General features: G+C 36.8%; 4 protein-coding genes across 5 annotated transcripts in view; 3 read left to right on the forward strand and 1 right to left on the reverse strand.

The window, feature by feature from the left end:
• The window catches only part of LOC124438715 (neurogenic locus notch homolog protein 1-like), a 34,327-nt gene extending 25,241 nt beyond the window's left edge, over nucleotides 1–9,086 (forward strand). The window contains 13 exon segments of the mRNA XM_046988915.1: nucleotides 1–180; nucleotides 337–446; nucleotides 843–1,036; nucleotides 1,132–1,246; nucleotides 2,165–2,364; nucleotides 2,794–2,927; nucleotides 4,376–4,598; nucleotides 5,500–5,765; nucleotides 5,768–5,859; nucleotides 6,045–6,254; nucleotides 6,685–6,832; nucleotides 6,900–6,997; nucleotides 7,303–9,086. Of these exon segments, the coding sequence (XP_046844871.1) occupies nucleotides 1–180; nucleotides 337–446; nucleotides 843–1,036; nucleotides 1,132–1,246; nucleotides 2,165–2,364; nucleotides 2,794–2,927; nucleotides 4,376–4,598; nucleotides 5,500–5,765; nucleotides 5,768–5,859; nucleotides 6,045–6,254; nucleotides 6,685–6,832; nucleotides 6,900–6,997; nucleotides 7,303–8,325 (2,993 nt within the window). The 3' untranslated portion in view covers nucleotides 8,326–9,086.
• Nucleotides 9,087–9,539: 453 nt separating this feature from the next.
• On the forward strand, nucleotides 9,540–14,870 carry LOC124439238 (COP9 signalosome complex subunit 4-like). The gene is given in 11 exon segments (XM_046989464.1): nucleotides 9,540–9,709; nucleotides 10,159–10,310; nucleotides 10,373–10,476; nucleotides 10,971–11,124; nucleotides 11,872–12,022; nucleotides 12,295–12,379; nucleotides 12,451–12,536; nucleotides 13,416–13,490; nucleotides 13,493–13,530; nucleotides 13,636–13,720; nucleotides 14,184–14,870. Coding segments are annotated over 11 exon segments (1,221 nt in total). The 5' UTR covers nucleotides 9,540–9,549; the 3' UTR covers nucleotides 14,315–14,870.
• On the reverse strand, nucleotides 14,710–16,676 carry LOC124439237 (vesicular inhibitory amino acid transporter-like). Its single transcript, XM_046989463.1, is given in 2 exon segments — nucleotides 14,710–16,221; nucleotides 16,224–16,676. Coding segments are annotated over 2 exon segments (1,350 nt in total). The 5' UTR covers nucleotides 16,390–16,676; the 3' UTR covers nucleotides 14,710–15,037.
• An 872-nt stretch (nucleotides 16,677–17,548) lies between these two features.
• Nucleotides 17,549–21,173, forward strand: LOC124439239 (RNA 3'-terminal phosphate cyclase-like). Of its 2 annotated transcripts, none has more exons than XR_006946321.1 (10): nucleotides 17,549–17,940; nucleotides 18,018–18,135; nucleotides 18,218–18,468; nucleotides 18,544–18,602; nucleotides 18,680–18,821; nucleotides 19,429–19,550; nucleotides 19,760–19,818; nucleotides 19,986–20,189; nucleotides 20,571–20,675; nucleotides 20,749–20,766. XR_006946321.1 is itself a non-coding variant. In XM_046989465.1 (10 exons), exons 1-10 carry the CDS (start codon nucleotides 17,890–17,892, stop codon nucleotides 20,854–20,856), a joined length of 1,110 nt encoding a protein of 369 aa, XP_046845421.1. In that variant the 5' UTR covers nucleotides 17,553–17,889; the 3' UTR covers nucleotides 20,857–21,173. The 2 variants fall into 2 exon arrangements, 1 of the variants encoding a protein (XP_046845421.1); XM_046989465.1 differs by having other exon boundaries at nucleotides 17,553–17,940; nucleotides 19,986–20,080; nucleotides 20,749–21,173.
• The last annotated feature ends 261 nt before the right edge of the window (nucleotides 21,174–21,434 follow it).

Consider the following 21,434-nt stretch of genomic DNA (forward strand, 5'->3'; position numbering starts at 1 on the left):
CCTCCGACGCTTGCGAAAACGGAACGACGTGTATCGATGGATTTAATGATTGGAAGTGCGAGAGGTGTAAACCTGGTTACGTAGATGAAAAATGTCAATTGAGTGTTGCCGAGAACTGCGGGATTGTCTGTAAAAACAATGGCGAACTTGTTGCGAACAGTTGCAGCTGTAAATGCAAAGGTAATTCAATAAGGAAAGTGGAAGCCCAGAAATAACGCGCACGATACATGATAGCCCTAACTACCCATAGTTTCATTTCTTTCATGATTTTAACTTCGCAAAGCAGGTTATAGTCAACTGCTTGTATGCTGATTTTGTCTTTTTTAATTTTCACAGACGGTTATACTGGTGAGAGATGCGAAAAAGGTCCTGATTCCCTTCCGGGAGATTCGCGGTGTCCATACACGAACTGTTCACATGAGTTTGATAGAAATGCTGATTGCAATGTAAGTTTTATTGGAGCTCTTGGAAACGAGAGGTTGACCGTGTAGTTAGTAGTACGAACTTTTACATTTGTTTCAAAACCTTTTCCAGACGACAGTTTGAAGAAATATAAGACAAAACATTTTTCGAAAAACATATTTTGCTAATACAACTCAAATCTTGAGTTCACAAGATGATGTTTTAATGCGGGGGAGGGGAGGGAGGTATGAGTATGTTTGATCTTTCATTACTGTTTGTTTAGTTTGGTTAGTATATGACTGTTCATGATAAGTTCACTGCACTTCATTGAAACACTCCAACAAGACTTTGATCGAAGTCTGTGGATCACATTGGGCTAGGGAAAATTGTTTTGATGTGTGTTCTTGTTCAGCGATTTATATCCGTGTTTTGTTACGTAGGATAAATGCAACATTGAAGCGTGCGATTTTGCCGCTGGATCCTGTTCATTGAATCGCAGTCGTCCATGGAAAGAGTGCCCTCACAGGAACTGCTCACAACTATTCAACAACGGTGGGAAGTGTGATTTCGCTTGTAATAATGCTAACTGTTTATTCGATGGCTTCGATTGTCGTGCGCCTGTGCGTCATTGCAGGTTAGCAAATTTTTAAGGAAAAACGTTACAAAAACACCAGCAATTTTTTAATTAAGTTTGCTATTGCAAAGAGATAAAAGCTGTTTTTTATATAGATACATGAAGAAATGCTCCGGGAGTCTAGCGGACAAGCGATGCGAATCGAATTGTGACGATGTTGGTTGTGGTTACGGTGTAATGTATTGTCGTAATGACACAAAACCAAAGCTGGTAAGGGGTAACATGAGATTTTTGAGGAGTTTATTATGTGTATTAGTTGCGAGGAAGAAGTAGCTACACAACTTGCAAACGTTGCTTACGTTTATAAGCTCGCGTCTAACATTCCATATTTCGTCACGTTACTAAATATTTTTTCGAAGTCATATTTTTTTCATTTTGGATTTTTGCTTGCAACTATTATTTTCTCCACTGCTGTGTCAATTGACCAATCACAATAATGCCATTCGTGCCTGCCAATAGTCAATTGACCAATCACAAAGACTCAATAAATGTTCAATGTATGATGCTCGATTAAATGTTTGACTATTTTTAAAGGATATTTGTTGTTTTCTCTTTTGCTCAAAACTCAAAAAAATGACTTTGGAAAAAAAAGTTAACAACGTAAAGGTTTTGAAATGTAATTGGCAGCATTCGAAAGTAAAACGCGATTTGATAATTATGGAGAAAGCAAAGTTTAAATATCTACAAACGTTTATGATTAAGCTCACTTAGCGTTTAACGAGGTCGGATGAGTACTTTTGAATTGTCATTATTTTCAAATTCTTTAATACCTGCGTGAGTTGCAAAGACAACAAAATTTTTTGAATTTTTTTCAATGTTTATTTTGTACCAAATACGTTGGTTTAAGGGCAAAATTGTGATTAGTGTGTAAAAAGTTTTTGGTCGTCTTTGTCAGTGTTAAACAATTTAGGACCTCAACTTGATTTTTCTTTGAGAGATTTGAACTCATTAAATATCTTTTAATGGTCATCTTTTGCATAGAATTTGTCTTTCACACAAACAAACGCGAGCCTTCAAGTATTTGTTGTCTTAAGGTTAAATTCGTTTCTTGCTCCCACTATTTTATATCAACCTTTAGCACTACAGTTTATTCATAATCTTTTGAATTTCCTGCTCCTTTTAGCTTGATGGTATTTTGGTGATGTCTTTAAAATTGACGTTGAACTCTTTCAATCTCAGAAAGGCGAGTTTTTGCTAAATATGTCCGTGTTGCTTCGAACTGTTGTGTTGATTAATGTTAAACAAGATGGAAAAGAAGATATCGAGTCTGCCGTTGTCAGCAGAAGGAAAAGATCGATGCTAAGATTTCGACGAGAAGCTGAATCTGGGTATGTTTTAACATGTCATACGCCTGGTTTTGTTTGGGTCTCGCGCATCCGACACAATGTTTTTAAAGGAATTTTGAAAACCTTAGTGAATCAAGTGAAAGACATAAGTTTCAGGCTTTTCGCAGTTATTCACCATGATAAATGAAAATACTTTGTCACGTGCTTATAGATATGGATCGTCCTGGTTTTTGCTCTCGTGAAAAATAAGTCTTTGTTGATATTGACTGACGTTTCGACATTCCAATAAAAGTTGTCATCTTTTGAATCAAGTAATTAGGTTGTCGAAACGTCATTCAGCATTAACACCAACTGTCGTTCTCAGGACTGTACTAACCTGTGATGATCTCCATCTACTAGCATGCAAGGTTCACACCATTCACGTGGTTGACTCTATCGTCGGTTTTGCTAACGAATTATTTTACATTTCAGGTCTAAGGTTGGCCTGAAGATCGACAACAGATATTGCAAGCAAGATTGTTTCATCTCAAATTATCAGGCAGCCAACTATCTGGCAGGCTTGAAAACCAAAGGCGTTAAATTGCCGGGCGATCCGTATAAATTAGGTAAGGGAGTGAAGGTTTGCGATATTATTCTAGATAAAAGCCTTGGAACAATGATTTACCCTTGATTTCTAACAACTTTCTCGAGATGATGCAAGTACGCACTCTTAAAATGGGGAAAAAAGCAAAACTCTCAATCGAAATTAAGCCAGAAGATAGCTTAAAAAATAATCCTGTCAAATTTTGTGAAAACCAAACCCGTACTACAAACTCGAAAACCATTTATTAACGCAAAAGAAGCAAATTTTAGTTGTAAATATTGTCGTTTTTTACCACCTTTCAAGGTGACGGCCTGCGTCACTGTAAAATGCTGTGAAAATATTGGTAAAGTCAGGTATCTAGTAGATTGGGTTCTAGATCGTTGACTGAGAAGAATATCGTCACACAAAGTTCGTTACTGATAAGCAAGAATCATTTCAACCTAAAAACTCATTTTGATGAAAGTTTTAAAGAAGAAATTTTTCTGTGAACATCGTGTGAACACATTCTTTACGCTCTAAATTATCAATTTGTGTGGTATTTCTAAGACATTTAAATTAAACGACGATTTTCTTCAAAGCAAACATGTTTCGGCATACTTTATGCTATCGTGGCGAGCATCTCTCGTCCATACGTAGTTTTAAAGAGATTTGACTCGTCTCCGATCCATGTGGGCTTGATAGCTCAACAGGTAGAGCGGCGCACTAGTATCCTGAAGGTGCGAGTTCAAATCTCGTCCAAGTCACATGTTTTTTATGTGCATATAAAAACCGTGTTAGGATTAATATATTGTATTCTGCCATCTTCAGTGTGAAGTGAATCAATATAGGAAGTTTACATGATTATATATGTAGTGATAAAGAGGAAGTAAGAATAGTCATGAATATTTATTTACAGTTGATTAAGGTGTTATAAAATATTCGTGTTAGGTGTTTTTTGGGGGTTTTTTTTTCTTTTACAACACCTGACACAAACATTTTATTGCACTTTAATAAACTGTAAATAATTCTTCACAACTATTCTGTACTTCCGCTTTATTACAATATATATAATAAATATACATTATCATGTAAATTTCCTATTGATTCACCTCGCACTGAAGATGGCATAAAGTATGCCGAAACATGTTTGCTTTGAAGAAATTTGTCGTTTATTTTAAATGTCTTATGACTGTTGCGCTTTTACGAAATTGTGGTATTTCTCTTTTGAAATATGAAAACGAACTTGAGCTAAACTGCGATTCAATTTAGTTGGGACTATCTAGGGATTGTTTCAAACATCGTATTTTACATGTGCCGAATGCATTTAAAACAAAAGATAATGAGGAATTTTATCTCATTTCCTTCTGTTTTAGATGCATTCGGCTCATGTAAAATGCAAAGTTTGGAACGGGCCTAATGTTGTAGATTCTTATGCATTAGAAATGTTTACCATTTAAAATCATTAAGACATGCAATTTATTTTGCCACTAGAAACTAAATCCGCACCAAAACCTGAACAATCTACAACACCAACTGAAAATATCCTGTTGATCGCCATCATATGTGTTACAATTCCTTTAATTGCCATCGGTGTGATCGTTGGAGGCAAGCGTGTGTTTGCCAAACTTTGGGTACCCGAAGGTTTTTCGACGCGTAACGTACGGCAGCGTTCACAACGTCATGCTCCGATCGGAGAGGATTCGGCCGATAAGAAGTATGTTCTCCTTTATAGATATATTAAATGTATTATAGTAATTAAAGGCATTGGTCAGTGGTCATTATCTTCACCGTAATCTGTGAAACCGAAATTGGAGATAGTTCTGTTTGTTGAAACTGCTTGTATTTAGTAGGTATCGTGAAAACGCACAGTAAAACAACATTCACAAGCGGAGCATTGTATAAAAATGGCAAAACTTAAGCTTGGTTCACACGAGTGAAATAAGGATAGGCACAAGCGTACACAAAAGATGAAACGGAAATAATTAACGAAGCACGCGACATAAGCGCAAGCATAAGAAAAAAATTCAAGCATAAGCCAGGAGAACAAAAAAAGAACATAAAGAAGATTTAAAGAAAATCCCGATGTCTTTGTCTTTATAAACCTCTAGTGCAATAGAAACAAAAGTCTCGACGTTCGTGCTTATCTTCCTCGTATGAACCTGGCTTAAATCGGCATGGCTTCGCTTCCAGTGGGGGTCCGGCGTTCGTCAAAATAAATTGTAGCTGCTCGATTTTAAATTTAAGTTACTTTCAGAAAAACACCATTGGTTTTGAATTTCTAAAGAATAAAAAATTTACCAATGAACTTGTGTGTAAGGGCTTAGGAATGTAAATATATTCCAAAATGTGCTGCAGTAAAAGTATTATAGTTTTAGTGTATCATAACAGGTTGTCTGCAAGTTAAACAAAATACATCAGTAATCTTTATACGAAGAAATAGCACAGATTTTTTCGATTTATTTTACCACAGCAGCTATTTTAATTGACCAAAAAATCGGAGTGTCTCTTTATTTGCTTATGGACAAATAGTGCCTTACAAAAATGGCTGATGTTAGCGTTCTACCTGAAGATTTAACCGACAATAATACAACATATGTCTTGTGTTTACTTAACAGCTCAATGAGCAAAACAAGTTCCTCCGAAGAGATGACGGAAGATGTTTGCCCTGGGCGAGTTTGTCCGCCAAAGCGCATGAAGCTTATTGATTCTGACGGTCCATTGAGGATTGCGAATCGACCAGATAATAGGCAATGGACGACATTACACAAGGAGGTTGCAAACGTGAATAACAGGACGGTTTCGAGTCTTTCCGTGCTTACACCTCCCCAAGAAGGTCAAGAAAGCACAGCAGCGCAGAACTCTAACGTTAATGCGGTTGGTCCGGTGGAATCACCCCCCTGATGTTGGCTGCATCACGTGGCAGTTACCTCGATGAAGTTTGTGAAGACGGAAATAGTGATGACAGTGGATCACAGGTAACGTTTTCTGTACATTATAGCTACGAAAACAAACTACAAAACGACTTTCTTCAATCTTCCCTAGCTAATGTACAATTTGGGAATAATATTTGTCTACTTTCTGTTCGACAAACCACAAAGTGTAGTACTTTACTGCGTGGTTTCTTGCTGCGTTTTAAAATGATCTGTTTGAAAAATGTTAGGTTGTTGGGGAGCTGATACAATACGGCGCTCGCTTGGAATTGAGATCAGATGAATATAAGGAAACGGCATTGCATCTTGCCGCCAGACACGTACGCGCAGATGCTGCGAAAAGACTCCTGGATGCTGGGGCTGATGCAAATGCCCGTGATAGAACGGGTAGAACTCCCCTACATTTAGCTGTTACTGCAGACGCTCAAGGAGTGTTTCAGGTAAGGTGATTGTTCTTCAGCTGGGTCTCATGCAAGTTAACTCGAGTATATTTGGTGAATATTACACCCGTCGCCCTGCAATTGGTAATGTCGTATGAAAAGACAACTTAAGCTTTATTGTAAACAACTGTTTGAATACATACGAACTCACTACGTTGATCCTATATGTATATGTTTCTCTCCCTTCGCTCATCTCGAACTCTTAACAACAACAACATCTCTCGAAATTTAGCCAAGTCTTTTGGTTAACTTATTTATAGTAAGTAAGGAGAATTTGTCTCTCTCAGTAGCAACATTGAAATAATATTATTAATTGCAACACATAAGCATGGATGATAAGCTGATCTACTCTTGTCAAACTCTATTCGTATAAACATGTGCATCTTTTCTCTTTTTTAACTTATCATGGTTGTGTGTGCACGTGTTTCAGCTGCTACTACGACATCGCACGACAGAGCTCGACGCTCAGTCCGATGATGGAACGACTCCTTTGATCTATGCCGCTCGGTTTATGGTTCATGACATGGTCGATGAACTAATCAAAGCTGGAGCGAAAGTAAATCTTAGTGATAAACAAGGTATGCAGTTAGCCAGTGTTAATTTTAACTGATGCGATGAGATTTCAACACTTTCGTCTTGTTTTAGGCAAAACAGCTTTGCATTGGGCTGCTTCTGTCGATGACGAAAAAGCTACGCGGCTTCTTCTAAAAAATAACGCGAAGAAAGATGCCCAGGATTCCAAAGTATGTTTATGGCAACTGTTGTTTTTTGTTGTGAAATTTTTTTGTTTTGTTAATACCATTGGTCAAAGTCAAGACCAATACCAATGTTCATAATCGATTCTAATGATGAAATCAATCACTGTGAATGTAGCTGTTCAATACTAATGATAATGGTAAAGTCAATGATTTTAGCAAATGCTAATTGTCTTGAAGGAAACGTTAATATTAGCAGAATAAAATCCTGGCTGTTTGTTTGATTTATTACCGACTCAAGTCTTGCTACATTAGTATTTCCATGTTTATTTAAGTTATACTATTTTTGACAGGGTCAGACTCCACTTTTCCTTGCTTCCAAAGAAGGAAGCGCGTCAGTTGTGAAAATACTTCTTTCATCGTTTGCCAACCGCAAGCTTGCTGATAACATGGATCAATCTCCATTGGACATTGCTAAGCAACGAGAGCACGCTGATATTGTGGCACTCCTCTCTGATTGGTCTATTGGTTGTAAGTCACCGACTGCCGCTCCCGCGCCTACGTCACCAAATGAAGACATGTCGACCCTGGCATGCAGAACGTTATCTCCACCCGATGTCAGGCCTAAGATAAACGGCAACCCAGGAATAGTCGGGCGGGCAGGTTCAAGCTCGAAGCCTTGCAAGAAGAGACAACGAAGGTCGAGGGATATTGGCGAAAGTCAACCACCAGTTCAGGTTGCCATCTTAAATGGTAGTACTGGCAATAGTACATCATCACCTCATGGTTTATCACCTTTCAGTAATAACAGTTGCGGAGGCAGTCTTAGTCCACCTAACTCGGACTTTTCACCTCCGTTACGTCATATGGACAGCATGACGTCACCGTTTCGAGACTCGGATCCACTTCACGGTGGAATCCCAGACGCGGAATTCTACTCTTTTGCGGAGAAGATATACGGAAGCACTCATTCCGGTGAAGAAAATTTCAATCCGGAGTTTTTGAACTTTGAAAATAATCTTGATATTGCGGATTTCGAGCTTATGTTGAATAGCCAACCGGCACAGCAAACAAATACAAATCAAGACTGTTTGTATGCAAATCAGAGTCCACCGGGGAATGTACTTCCCAACGGAGTGAATAATCCGACGTGCATGCGTCAAAAGTCCCCTGTAGCTCCAAAAACGTGGGTACGATCTCCTTCTGAAATAGCTGCGTGGAATGCAATGTCAAGTAACAATGCGCCTTTAGTCCAGATGAACGGCGGTTATCATCGTGGAAATAGGAATCGAAACTCACAATATCCAACCCTCCGTACGAACTTTCACCGACATCACACTCGCCCGAACAATGGGGCTCGGGTTCGTCGCCGTTAAGATCCTCGAACTCGGATTGTTCGACTTGCTAAGTCGGGGGTTTTTTCCGTACGGCGTCGTGAGTTGGCTGATGCATGGTTTAATCTACCATGTATGGTGCTATTGCAGTCCTTTTAGCTTGAATCTTGATGCTATACCATTAACCGATACATAAAATGATGATTTACATGACAAGGGTATCATCATCCCGTTTGACCCGAGGAAAGTACTGAAAAATAAAAAAGAGATAGCGAACGCGTTTTTCTTCGAGTTCTATGATAAGGACAATTTTGAAATCCTCTTATCGAGGAAAGAAGAATTGAAATGTTTTCGTTCAAAGTTTTATAATCACGCGCGTTTTGTTCAGGTGTTGTATAATTTTGTTATGGAGTTTATATAATATGCCGCAGTTTATGACTGTAATGAGCAACCAACTTTATTGGTAATTGACGTTGTAGAGATGGATCTTAGTTCTATGAACGAGATAATATATTTTGGTTGTGTTATTTATGTTGATGTTTAATATGTAAATATATAATAATTTTGATACAAGCGCCTTTTATTTCGTTATAACCTCGAAAGCGCTTGCTTTTATAAAAATATTTTTATGCAAGTACATACCATGGTTGTGAGAGTCAACGACTATTTATGATTTTGGTTTGCTACAAGTTATTTCGACGTGTTTGTCATGTTGAAAGAACATTTAGAACTACTTTATATGTAAAGTAAATTCGTATAATAGGCTTTGTGAGTTTTCGGAATAAAGTTATTTTTGCAAAATGCTTTTTTTGTGGAATCTTGTTGCTGAAATTTCAAAAGCCTCAAGTAAGGCAATACAACTCGAGCCTCAGAAATATGGCCTTATTTTTTATGGCATTAAAATAAAGAAAAGCAACGTTGACTATGGATCAATATTATCGGAAATATTATTTGTGTTCTTACGATAATCTGTAAGCCAAATGTCGTTGTGTAAGAGGTCACGTGACTTCTCAATGCTTGAAACTTGGACCCAATTAAACATGATATCTCAGACATGAATAAGTTGTTTGACTTTTTTAAGAGAGGATTCGATTTCATTGATATGATGATTTGCTTAAAAACTTGAAAATTGTTTTTGTTTTTAGCAATCATTACCCATCTCATTTTAAATTTTTCTCTAAGAGTCGCATGTTTCGCTCTTTTACAGCGAAATTTGTCATTGGATCGTTGAATTTGGATATTACTAATCGGGTGTGAGTCTGCAAGATGGCTGCCTTGACGCCAGTGATTCAATCATTGGCAAGTTTGTTGAATAGTGGACTTCCTCCTAAAGACCTCACCGAACGCTACAGGATTACTCTAAGAAAAGTCGTGCAATTAAAGAATGGAGAGCTTATTGAGGGGTTAAAATCGTTTATCGACGCAGGTTTGGGCCACTTATATCTTTATTGACCATACTGTTCCACAGCCACTGTGGTGCCAGGTGACTGGTGTTTTCCCTTTAAACAGATTACGAGGCTATAAAAGCTCGTGATATTTAAGGAAACAAACTGAAATGTAATGAAATAAGTCCCAAGTCTATAAGTGTGCTCTCAGAGCTGTTGCTTGCTCACAGCGATCACATGTAACTCGTTAACTGTTTTCTTTAAGGCTACTATAATCTTTACTGTTTCATCAATTCCCGTCGAAAGGCATTTTGTTTTGTTAATAAATGAATACACAATATGTGTCTTGTGGAAGTATTCTTTCACATCTAGAGGAAATTTGAAAAAATCAGTTACTGAGATAGACAAACACGATATTAAGTCCCATATTTCAACAATCCCCAAATTGACGATGTTTATTTGAGAAAGATGACATAACAATACTGTTTAGTTTCTAGTGAAAGTGTAAGCTCTGTAGTTTCACGTCAACTCCTCACCGATCTGTGCAGTCACATCTCATCATTGGAAACTGCCGTCGCTAAAGATGTCTCACTTTATGCTTTAGTGAAGCTTCAACCTCGTGCAATCTCATTTGAGGAACAGGTAGCTTTTGGTCGATAAGTTTATGATCTATTTGTATAGAACTGGTCATTAATTTTTTACAGGTTGCTATTATTCGTCAACATCTTGCCACTATCTACGAGAAGGAGCAATGTTGGAAAGAGGCAGCAGGCATTCTTGCTGCCATCCCACTTGAAACAGGACAAAAGTAAGTGATTAAAAAATCACTCACACGGAACTAAACTTTCTTTTCAATATTTTTTAAGGGACATTTGAATTTTTCAAATTTGATGTGCATTTTGCAATTGCAATGTGATTTTCAAATTGCATGTCACCAAATTTAGGAATGTTGGTAAAGGGTTCTGGGTGAAGTGTTAATAGATATTTTCCTTTGGGCAGTTTATTTTGTTAGCTTATGGGAAGAAAATTTTCAATTGCTGTTCAGTTCTCTCAATGCCATCAAACCTTACTTGTTGTTTTTCATCAATATTTTAGTAATATGCATGGCGTATGAATGACTGATAGCAATGGCTAAGGTCTTTCTCCTAGGAATATCATCATGATTCAGATCTCAGGAAGCTTAATCATTCATACATCAATTTCACAATTATTTTTCAGAATTTCATCATTTTATGATGTTATATCAATAGTTTGGCTATTGGAATATCGTGTTTGAATTTCTGTTGTATTGCATTTTTTCAGACAGTACTCTCTGAATTATAAACTGGAAACATATTTGAAGATTGCGCAACTGTATTTGGAGGATGAGGACTCTGTGAATGCCGAAGCATATATCAACAGAGCATCGATTATCCAAGCAGACACAACAAATGTTCGTCTTCAAATTTTATACAAGGTTGGATTCGTCGTTTCCCGAGCATAATGTTGACATTTTTAGGGATTTTATAGAAATATGCTGCAATCAAATGCCTAACTTCATTGTTGTCTCTGGAGAGAGTTTTATGGCAATATAAAACCAAGTTAGTAGGTGTTGCAAAAAAATACAGCTTTTGGCATACAGCTCAAATTGAACCCCACATCTAAATGATGCTGCACTAAAGGCAAACTTAGCTAGAGCTTAGAGTTTAAGATGTTTCAGGTTCAAGTGTGTAACACTTAAGAAATAAAAAATGTTTACTCTACATATTTGCTCAGGCTTATGAAAATCGAGGAGACCTTTAGGAGAACTCAAGAGCAGATCTGTGCAAGCCCGAAGTTGAAGGTTGAGGATTTGCACCTGTTTGATAGTCTCAAAAACATCTAGGTTTGGAAAAGCTTGAGCAAATACGAAAATCTTTCATTTCGTTTATAAATTGACAACAATGAGAAGCTGACAATTCTAAAACAAATATTATAATTTTTCCTTTAACATGTGTTCATAATTGATTTGCAAATTCTCGTTGACTGGTTTAATTGGTTCAGCTCAGATCTGTTTGTACAGGCTAATGCAAACTTATGTTTAGACCAATCAGCGTACGCGTTTTTTATTTTGATTTTGCAAAAAGTAATCAACAACACTCTCCAGAATGATTAAAATAGTGTTAGTTGCAAGCATTGCACCATGGGATTGTTAAGTAAATAAGATATTAATTTTTATTTGAAGGTTTGTTACGCAAGAGTTCTTGACTGCCGGCGAAAGTTTATTGAAGCCGCTCAACGATATCTTGAAATTTCATATCGCCCAGAAGTCGATGACAGTGAACGGATGACGTCATTGGAGCATGCTCTGCATTGCACAATACTCGCCTCAGCTGGTAAGATCTCTTACTTTACTACTTACTCTGTGACAAGGTCTTTTTTTTCTTTTGATAAGGTCTTTTTTTCTTCTGGTAAGATGCCTTATGTATATGTATATACATCTGAACAAATGCAGAATTATCTTATGGGCATGTCAAGGACAGATGTGCTCTTACTAAAACATCCCAAACTAAAATCATGTCGTACTATATTGTGAAACTGGAACCATCCCTCTCCCCTTTCACTGTAGAATCAAACCAAACATCGAAAGATTAATTTTTATTTTTAGGTCAACAACGTTCAAGAATGCTTGCAACATTATTCAAAGATGAAAGATGTCAACAACTCAGGGCCTGTGGGATATTACGTAAAATGTATATGGCATTACGTCAGCAGTTTCATCCTTGTTGTGCTAATCTGATCTAAGATATTTTAATCTCGTAAGGTATTTGGATCGAATAATCCGCGGCTCAGAACTTCAAGAGTTTGCGACGTTATTGAAAGATCATCAAAAGGCGAAGATGGCGGATGGTAAAACATAAGCTTGCATTCAATTCAATTTCAAGCCACATCACGCGTATCATATTAGATGCCAAGATACACTATAAACATACCATATACCGTACCATATATCGTACAATACCATATCATACCATTCCCATACTATACCCACACCATATACCATACCATACCATACATACCATACCATATCATATTATATATCATACCATATCATACCATACCATAACCATACCATATAACATAACATACCATATCATATTATATATCATACCATACCATACCATACCATATTATACCATACCATACCCATACCATAACCATACCATATAACATGCCATTCTATTCCATATCATTTCATACCCATACCATATTCCATATCCATACCATACACCATACCATAGCCATACCTTATACCATACCATACCATACCATACCATAACCATAACCATATGCCATATCATTTCATACTACACAATGTCAGCACAAACTTTATTTTAGCATGCTAGCCTCAATTATACAAATTACCTAAAGCTCAGAGAGGTGATTAATATGCAGATAAGAAATGTACAATCAGGCAAATGTACCATAACACTTTGTGTGGTGATCTAAATTAAATGAAATATTTCGATATCAAAATAAGCGTGCAAATATTGAAATTTCAAATTTGAAACGCTTTAAAATCAGTGAATTAGTCGTATTGTCCAACATGCGTAACACAGTATGAAAGATTGTTATTTGCAGTGCGGTGTTTGAAATTGGATCCCGTTGAGTCACCTGAATTTTTCAGGTTCATGAGACAATTGCTTAAATTGTCCAGCAAAGTGCGACGATCATATCTTCATTCAATGCGTAACACAGTCTTACATTCCTGATATTTTCTATTTTTAGGTTCGAGTATTCTTGATCGGGCAGTTGTTGAACACAATCTTCTTTCCGCAAGTAAACTTTATAATAACATAACTTTCCCGAGCTAGGCGCTCTCTTGGAAATTCCGGCGACCAAGGTAACTTGATGGAATCAATTCGCTACGAACTTGTTGAAATGTTTGCTGTTTTTTTTTTCACTTCATTCATGTTTGTTTAATGCCGTCCTGTTCCTCGAACTTTAGGCTGAAAGAATTGCATCGCAGATGATCTCGGAAGGTCGTATGAATGGTTCTATTGACCAAATTGACGCCGTTGTTCATTTTGAAAGTAAGTATTAGTTAGGAATTTACACTAACTTTTTATATCATCATGTTGGTCGTTTTATCTAAACGGAAGACTGGAAACTACTCCGGTAAGTGTCTACAACCGGACTACGATTTACTAATATAATGATCCAAAGATAATTGCTTTTTTGCCTGACATGTAGGTTTCTCTAAAAGAGAAAAACAACATTTACTTAGCAATAGGCTGTCGTTTACTCCTTAAATGTTCATTGACTGTCTTGCCGTGAAATCTAGTTCTTCGTAAAACTTTCATTTTTGAGTTTAGTATAGTCCAGTTTCGAACAACTGTTTCAGGAAACATTTTTGTGTAAACCTTTAAACTGGAGTAATTATATCAATGTTGCTTACAAGATACTAAAGATTAAATGCATCATAGCTTTGTTTTCATTTGACATCGAAGTGTCGTGTGATGTGCTTGTTGAGATCTTAGAAAATCGTCCATTTAGCTCAAAAGCCCCTTCCGTCGTGGGATAAACAAATTCAAGGACTTTGTAGTCAAGTTAATGACATTATGGAAAAGATTTCACAACACGAACCGGTCTGGTTAAATCAAGCTTTAGATGCTCAAATGACGTGACTGTCGAGAAATCTTTCTTGACGTCACGTGAAAGGTACGACAATGTACGACTGCGCACGATCTAAGGTTGGGAAGTTTCATCAAATTTATTGTTTGATTGATATGTGTGTATAACGAAGTGGCTTATGAAAGCGTTGTGTATGCTGAGTGCTTGAACAGGACACTGTGTACCTGTCTACATCTCTCCTGGGAAGATATGAACGCAGAGTTTTTGCAGAGAGCAACGAATTTTGATGTGTGTCTGATTTTAGAAGCTGGAAATGCAGGATATTGAATTAGCATTGACTTCACTATTCATTTTGTGGATTATTATAAATGAAATCTTTAGTAAATTTATGAAATTGACATAGACATAGAACTACGGTGCGGCAAGCTCTAAATTAAGGAGGAAAACATTCATATTTCGACGTGTTTATTTCTTTTTAAATATTGGATTGTAACATGCATTTATAAGTATTCTTCGCCAATTATCGAGCTAGGTACGTCATTAGTCTTAACTTACTGAAGTTAAATTTTTGTTAAATTGACTTATTTGCTTACTGCAAACTGTACAGTATTCATTGGACCTTTCTTGTCTATAATTTAGTCAACACTGTTTTGATCTGAAGAGATTAACGGTATCTATTTAGCTACTGCGGTAGTGTTAGTCTGCTTTCACAAGTTTATGCTTTGCGCAATGGTTTATTTTGCCTTTGTTGAAATATCTGTTATCGATGCAAAGCATTAGGTTTCATTATACACGGTGTAGAGAGCAAGCGATGAATATATTATACCAAGAGCTCCACCAATCACCGCGAAGCCTATCACGAAAAGCTCCGCGGCAACGTCGAATGCTTTTAAATCTGACCAGCGGATCTTCAAATGAAACATGCAGGGATATACGAGAACTAGTATCATACCAGTAGAACAGCCAACGAACGCCATTAGCAAACTAAAATGTGGTACGGAAACTGCCAGAATCAATGTAAACAACATGAGAAAGAAGCGAAGCAGGAAACCTGAAATGATCACTCTCTTTTCATTTGTGTAATTGAAGGCAAGCCAAGGAATCTGCAGATGGTTTTCAACGATGTCGAAAATGGTGAAGGCCGGTACTGTGAAGAAGAATAGGGCGAGTATTACTACCGAAACGCAAACTACTCCCCTGAAAGGACCATGAGGGAGATTCAAAGCGACAATCTGATCTGTTTCTTCATTGAATGTCATGTATATAACGACACCACAGAACAATTTCCAAAATGTCACCACGCTGTAACTAAAATTCATTATACTACCGAATTCCTCCGGATACCTCATCGCCATCTCCATTTTTGGCAAGTATGCCGCTGACGAATAACTTACCATGACAACACCGATTGCTATAGGAACAGTTTTAATTTTGAATGGCGGCATCGTTGTTGTCCAGACTCCCCACTTGGTAAAACTATAGATCAGTACGACTATTGAAATTGCGATAGAAACCCATGCGGTCAGCGTACCCAACCACGCCAAATGCGTCATCTTACGTATGAATATGGCGGGAAGAATAAGGATGCCAATAATTAAAGTCCATTCGCTTTCCGATAATGGGATGCTAGGAAATGCATGTTTCATGACCATGCCTATCATTATGAGGAACAGAGCACAATGAGAAAACTGATCAAAACAATTTGCTATATGGACCATGAATGTGCCATATGTATGGTTGAAGGCTTCGCCAATCTGAGGATAAGTATGCCGTACTCTTTTACGACGTCCGTCTGAGGGCTCTATGTCGTACATGCAATCTATGAGAATCTTTCCTGTGTAATTGCCCAGGAAGCCGATGAAAATTATGATGACAACTCCCCAAGATCCAGCAAGACGAATGACGAAGGGCATAGCTAGGATTCCCGTTCCTAAATTACCATTGCATATGTTGAAAAGGTTTGCATTGAGGATATTTCATCTTTTCTTTCGTCACCATCGTTGCTTTTTTCGTCATCTATTCTTTCGTTACTGCTTGGTAAATAAAACCATGGCTTTTGTGATTGTTTTCCACTTTCTACGTTATCTTCGTTTTCCAATAATTTTCTTGTTTCTACGTCTTCATCCATTATTTGTACTGGTTTCGTGAGGTATTGTCATAAGCTATGGCTAGCTTTACTCTCCCCAAAGAAATACATCGATTTTTATCTACGTTAAGGTGATTTATTTTGATGATATCTCAAACCAAGGACTTACGTTAGATTTATCTTGTCCAGCATGTCGACAAACAAATATGTACCCCAATGAAGAAAGCCTTGTGTGCTTTGAATCATTAATGCTTCATAAATAGTTTAATGACAATTAGTTTAAAGTCAAATGAAGGTTCTTGTCAGTTATTCATTTTGCAGAACTCTTCATTCTGTTTGGCCTGTAAACAATTGTCGGTTTTATAATGGATCACGCGTTGGTCTGCGGTTAGAGTTATTGTGAGCTAAGGCGGTTGTTTTTTTAATTACTTCAGCTTTGATTGTGTCGCAAACATTTTTCTTGTTGCGGCGAACATTCGCTGTCAATCTTTGCATTAATCAGAAAGATTTGCAGCGAAGCCATTCAATAATTAAACTGTGGTAATTAGACCCGCTAATTGCATTAAACAAAATAGATACATACCAAATTCACGCGATGACATTCCAGCGTATGTTACCCATGCATGCTATACTAAACATTGGTATTTTATAAAGATATTTCAGTTCTAATAAAAAAAATACGAGGATTTTCTTATAACTTTATAAAACGTCGTACTTTGTACTTTTCAATTATTTATGTCTATGATGAAACAGCTGCCTAATTTGTCGATTAACTTTAACCTTCAATAAGTTTAAAGTATTTGCTTTCTTGTCAATGAATTTTATTCCACAAATGTAGAGTCTTAACTACCATTTTTTATTGCCTTTGTATTCATTTTTATTGTCTTTGAAGCGCCGAATATTTCAAGAAAGAGGATTGATCAACTTGCGCTTATCTGTGAATAAATGTGTTGATCTATTTTTCGATTTTCCATTTAATGAAAGATTTTAAAAGCTTTCTTTTTATTCTAAACAATTATCCTTATCTGCGGTTTGTGTTTGCGTTTTTTAAGATTTGTGATGTAATAATTTGCCTGCATTGTGGCGTGTCTCTGTTTTTTCCACAACTTTTTGGTCGATTATAAAAGTTAATGATGACGTTATCAAAGCAGCAGGTAGTCTTAGCTGAGAAAACGTATTTATAATTTATCAATAGAATTCAAAGTACATTTCTTTTTGCGTTAAGGTCACTTTTATCATATAATTTTGAATGCTGTAACTTTTGGCATTTTTTTCTTGTTATCACATGTTATTACTCGAAAGAGAACTGGTACGAGCGCCTAGGTATTACAGTATTACAGTACTAATGCTTACATGGGAATGTAAAAATCCTTTGAGGTAGCGATAGTAAAACTTGTTCTTTTACTTCACTGCACTATTTGTGGTTTATAGATAAATCTTTTAGAGTTTATCACCCTTTTCCCGTCAAAAAAGACTTGTATTTCGACCTATTTCGACTTTCATGCCGACTTCACGACTTCAGTGACTTCAGCAAGAAATAACATGGCGGCCGATAGGAGTGAAGTTGAGATCGACGGTAGTTTACTCGAAGGAGTGAGTTTATTTTTTTGTGTAACTTTGCGCTCATAGTGAAAAATTGTTGTCTACATTATTTGTGTTTATTGGTTTAGGGTGGACAGATTTTACGTAATGCTATGACCTTTGCATGTGTTTTGAAACGACGTGTACGCGTGAGCAAAATTCGAGCTGGTCGAAGCATTCCTGGTTTACGTCCTCAGCATGCAACAGGTAATGGGGGAGGGGGGTGGGTGCGGGGAAGAAAGTCAGTTTATACTGTTTTTTTATTACACAAATGTTTTTTGTATTTCAGGGCTTTATCTAGTCCGTGATATCTGCAATGGAAAATTGGATGGTGCGTCGGTAGGCTCAACAATGATAGCATTTTGTCCTGAAAATGTCGTGAGTGACAAATTTTTGGCCGATACTGGAACTGCAGGTAGCACCAGCCTTCTCCTTCAGATTGCCCTGCCTTGTTTGCTGTATGCACCAGCCGATTCAAACATGGTCCTGAAGGGTGGTACTAATTGTGAAATGGCTCCTCAGATAGATTATATGATTCAGGTACAATGTAATTCCTCATTTATGTATTTTTTTAACTTAGGCTCATGAAATATGAGATTTCTTCAAATATTTCAGGTATTTCAACCCATTGCTGAAAGATTTGGGGGGAAATTTTACATTGATGTTATAATGAGGTATGTAGGAACGAGGGCACCTTAGGGTTTTGTCTTGATGTAGTTGAATCTTATCACAAAAAAACCCTTAAATGCAGGGGATACTATCCCAAGGGTGGAGGCGAGGTTCAGGTGAAGGTCCAGCCTGCCAGCAAGCTGAATTCAGTGACCATAATGGAAAGAGGTGTTCTTAGGAGAATTTGGGCACAAGCTTATGTTGCTGGTGCTTTATCTATCAAGGTATGCGATTAATTTCTTTCACTCTTTGCTGGCATGCACTTTGAGTGTCTTTTGGTGATCTGTTTTTATTGAATTTTTTGCTATAAGTTGTTATGCTTCAGTTTGACTTCATTTATGTTCGATTTATTTATTATTTTTATGGTCGTACAAACATCGATAACTGTGGGGTGTGCATAATCATACATCCATGTTAAAATCCATGGAGAACAATGAATTTCAAAAGAATTTAACACTGCATCTCATGCATATATGAATATGAGACCCCTGCACACACACTTATTGATCTCACCAGGTCTTTGCAATAAAATACAGCTTGAAAACTATGTGAAAAATTTTTTAAGCTCAACTATCAAAGACTATCAGTGTTGTTTGATGATTGCTCATTATCCTAGCTGTGACTGGAAATGTGCAATCTTATGTACAGCTAGAAAATCAAAATCTTTAAATAAGTCTAGCAGCTGTACGAGCAAATCACGTGATCTGCCTCCCTCGTACAAAATGAAGAACACTTCGTAAATTTAAGTGACAGTAGATGTAAAAAGACAATGTCTAATGACTAATCATTGTTTAAAAATGGGTTGTTAAGATCCGTTTTACTTTGTACTAGGTTGCTCAACGTATGGCACAAGAGGCAGCAAGTTTACTGAAGAGCAGATACGACATTCCTATGAACATCAAATCATCAAAAGAGCCAAATCATAAAGCTGTTGGTACTGGCTCTGGAATTTGGTGAGACAACACGTGTCGTTGCCATGAGCATCAAGCGAATTAAATCTTGACGAATCCGTTTTGTGGACTAGATACTGAACATTAAATAATCGAAGAAATTCAAAAGTTTGATTATATTTTTAACGCTCGTGTCTTTCGACTTATTCATGATGTGGCAGCATAAAAAATTTATTTTTCAATCATGTGATTTAACTCATTTCATCGTTAAGGATTGTGGCAGAAACCTCCACCGGGTGTAGATTGGCGGGTTCTTCCGTTGGAAGGAAAGGTTAGTTCAGAATGATATTGCAAGTTTATAATCCAACAATCGGCAGAAGTTTTTCTTTGTACATTCTTCGCTTTGTATGAATTAAGATGACAGAGAAACAACTCATTGTTTTGACATGCGAGTGATGTGTTTTGTTGCTAATATACCGCCATCTTTCCATTCACCAGGTGTTTCTGCGGAACAAGTTGCAAGCGCTGCCGTGAAGGAACTCACGGATGCCATCGAAAGCAACAGTTGTGTTGACCAGCATTTACAAGACCAAGTGAGAGATGGATTCATGTTCAAAATCTTGCGGTTCATAATCTTTTGAGAGTACACTTTTCTATCGTTTCTCAGCATGCATTTTGAATATTCGTTTATTGGCTTTGAAGGTAGTTTAATCGTGCTAAAAAAATGCTTTACTTTAATTATCATCTGAAAATATCTTCATTCGTGACATTAACATAATTAAATATCTTCATTAGTGACCTTAACCTAATTAAATACCTTCATTAGTGACCTTAACCTAATTCAATACTTTAATTTGTGACCTTAACCTACACAAATGACCTTATTTTTCATCTATTATCTCAACATTACCCTGTTATTTTGACCTTCACCAATAACATTTGTAGTGTTCTTAACCTTCATCATTGACCCTCCACATTTATCCTTTCTGTTTCCAGATGTCTTGTATGATTAGTTTGCCTACTTACTTCAATAAGTTTGTTTTCATACACTCAGCATTACTTACATGTAGAATTTTTTTATAGATTATAATTCTAATGGCATTAGCAGAAGGGAAATCTTCGATAAAAACGGGCCAAATTACTCTGCATACTAAAACTGCTATTTATGTGGCCGAACAGTTGACAAATGTACGTTCGTCGATTTCTTAAAATTAGTGAAACTTTCGTTGTTGCCTTTGTTGATTTTTACTGCTTTTTGCAGGCAAAATTCCACGTTAAACCTTTTCCCGAAGACGAAAGAAAGGATGGGTGTGAAGAAACGTTTATAATCGAGTGTAACGGAATCGGATTGAAGAATAAGTTTTTATGACAGTAGTGATTTTGGATGGAGACTGCGTGGCCATGTGCGTGAGTTCACATATGTTAAAGGCTTTCATTTTCTGAGTTTTCTGTCGATGAATTTGAGAGAGACGAGTGAAACAAAAATAGCAATTTTTTGCTTGAACAAACTTAAGCCCTGTTATGTGTGACAATGTTTCAAATTTTGTATGAAGAATGCTGTCAAATTAAAAATTAAAATTCAAAGCAAGCCTGAGATAAGGATGTCGTGAAGTTAATATTTTGATGACTGTATAATACTATTTAAAGTAATACGTTTAAATAATAATTGTCAGTTGTACTCAACTACTACTCCTCAACCTTTGCAGGTAATGAAATTTGCGTTGTGTGTTATTGCGCAAGCGCAGTTTATGCGGATAAATATTTGTTTTATTTTGGTTGTTGCTAGGACACCACAAATGCGTTCAGTTTTGGAGTTTGAAGTTTAATAAGTAGAGAGAATTTACGATATATATATTTAGTTCAAAGAGTTTTGACCGCGGGAAAAATACATGCTTAGTTTATTTTCCTGCTAATTTATCGACTTAAGTTAATTTATATCCCGTACAA

Source organism: Xenia sp. Carnegie-2017, unplaced genomic scaffold, assembly GCF_021976095.1.
Source record: "Xenia sp. Carnegie-2017 unplaced genomic scaffold, XeniaSp_v1 HiC_scaffold_19, whole genome shotgun sequence".
Lineage (NCBI taxonomy): Eukaryota > Metazoa > Cnidaria > Anthozoa > Malacalcyonacea > Xeniidae > Xenia > Xenia sp. Carnegie-2017.

Bases quoted from the DNA above. Each gene is read 5' to 3' on its own strand.
- LOC124439239 (XM_046989465.1), top strand. From the start codon at position 17,890: ATGGCGGCCGATAGGAGTGAAGTTGAGATCGACGGTAGTTTACTCGAA. The intron at 18,469-18,543 runs GTACAATGTAAT...CAAATATTTCAG, and splicing joins AGATAGATTATATGATTCAG to GTATTTCAACCCATTGCTGA. The intron at 19,551-19,759 runs GTGAGACAACAC...TTCATCGTTAAG, and splicing joins GGTACTGGCTCTGGAATTTG to GATTGTGGCAGAAACCTCCA.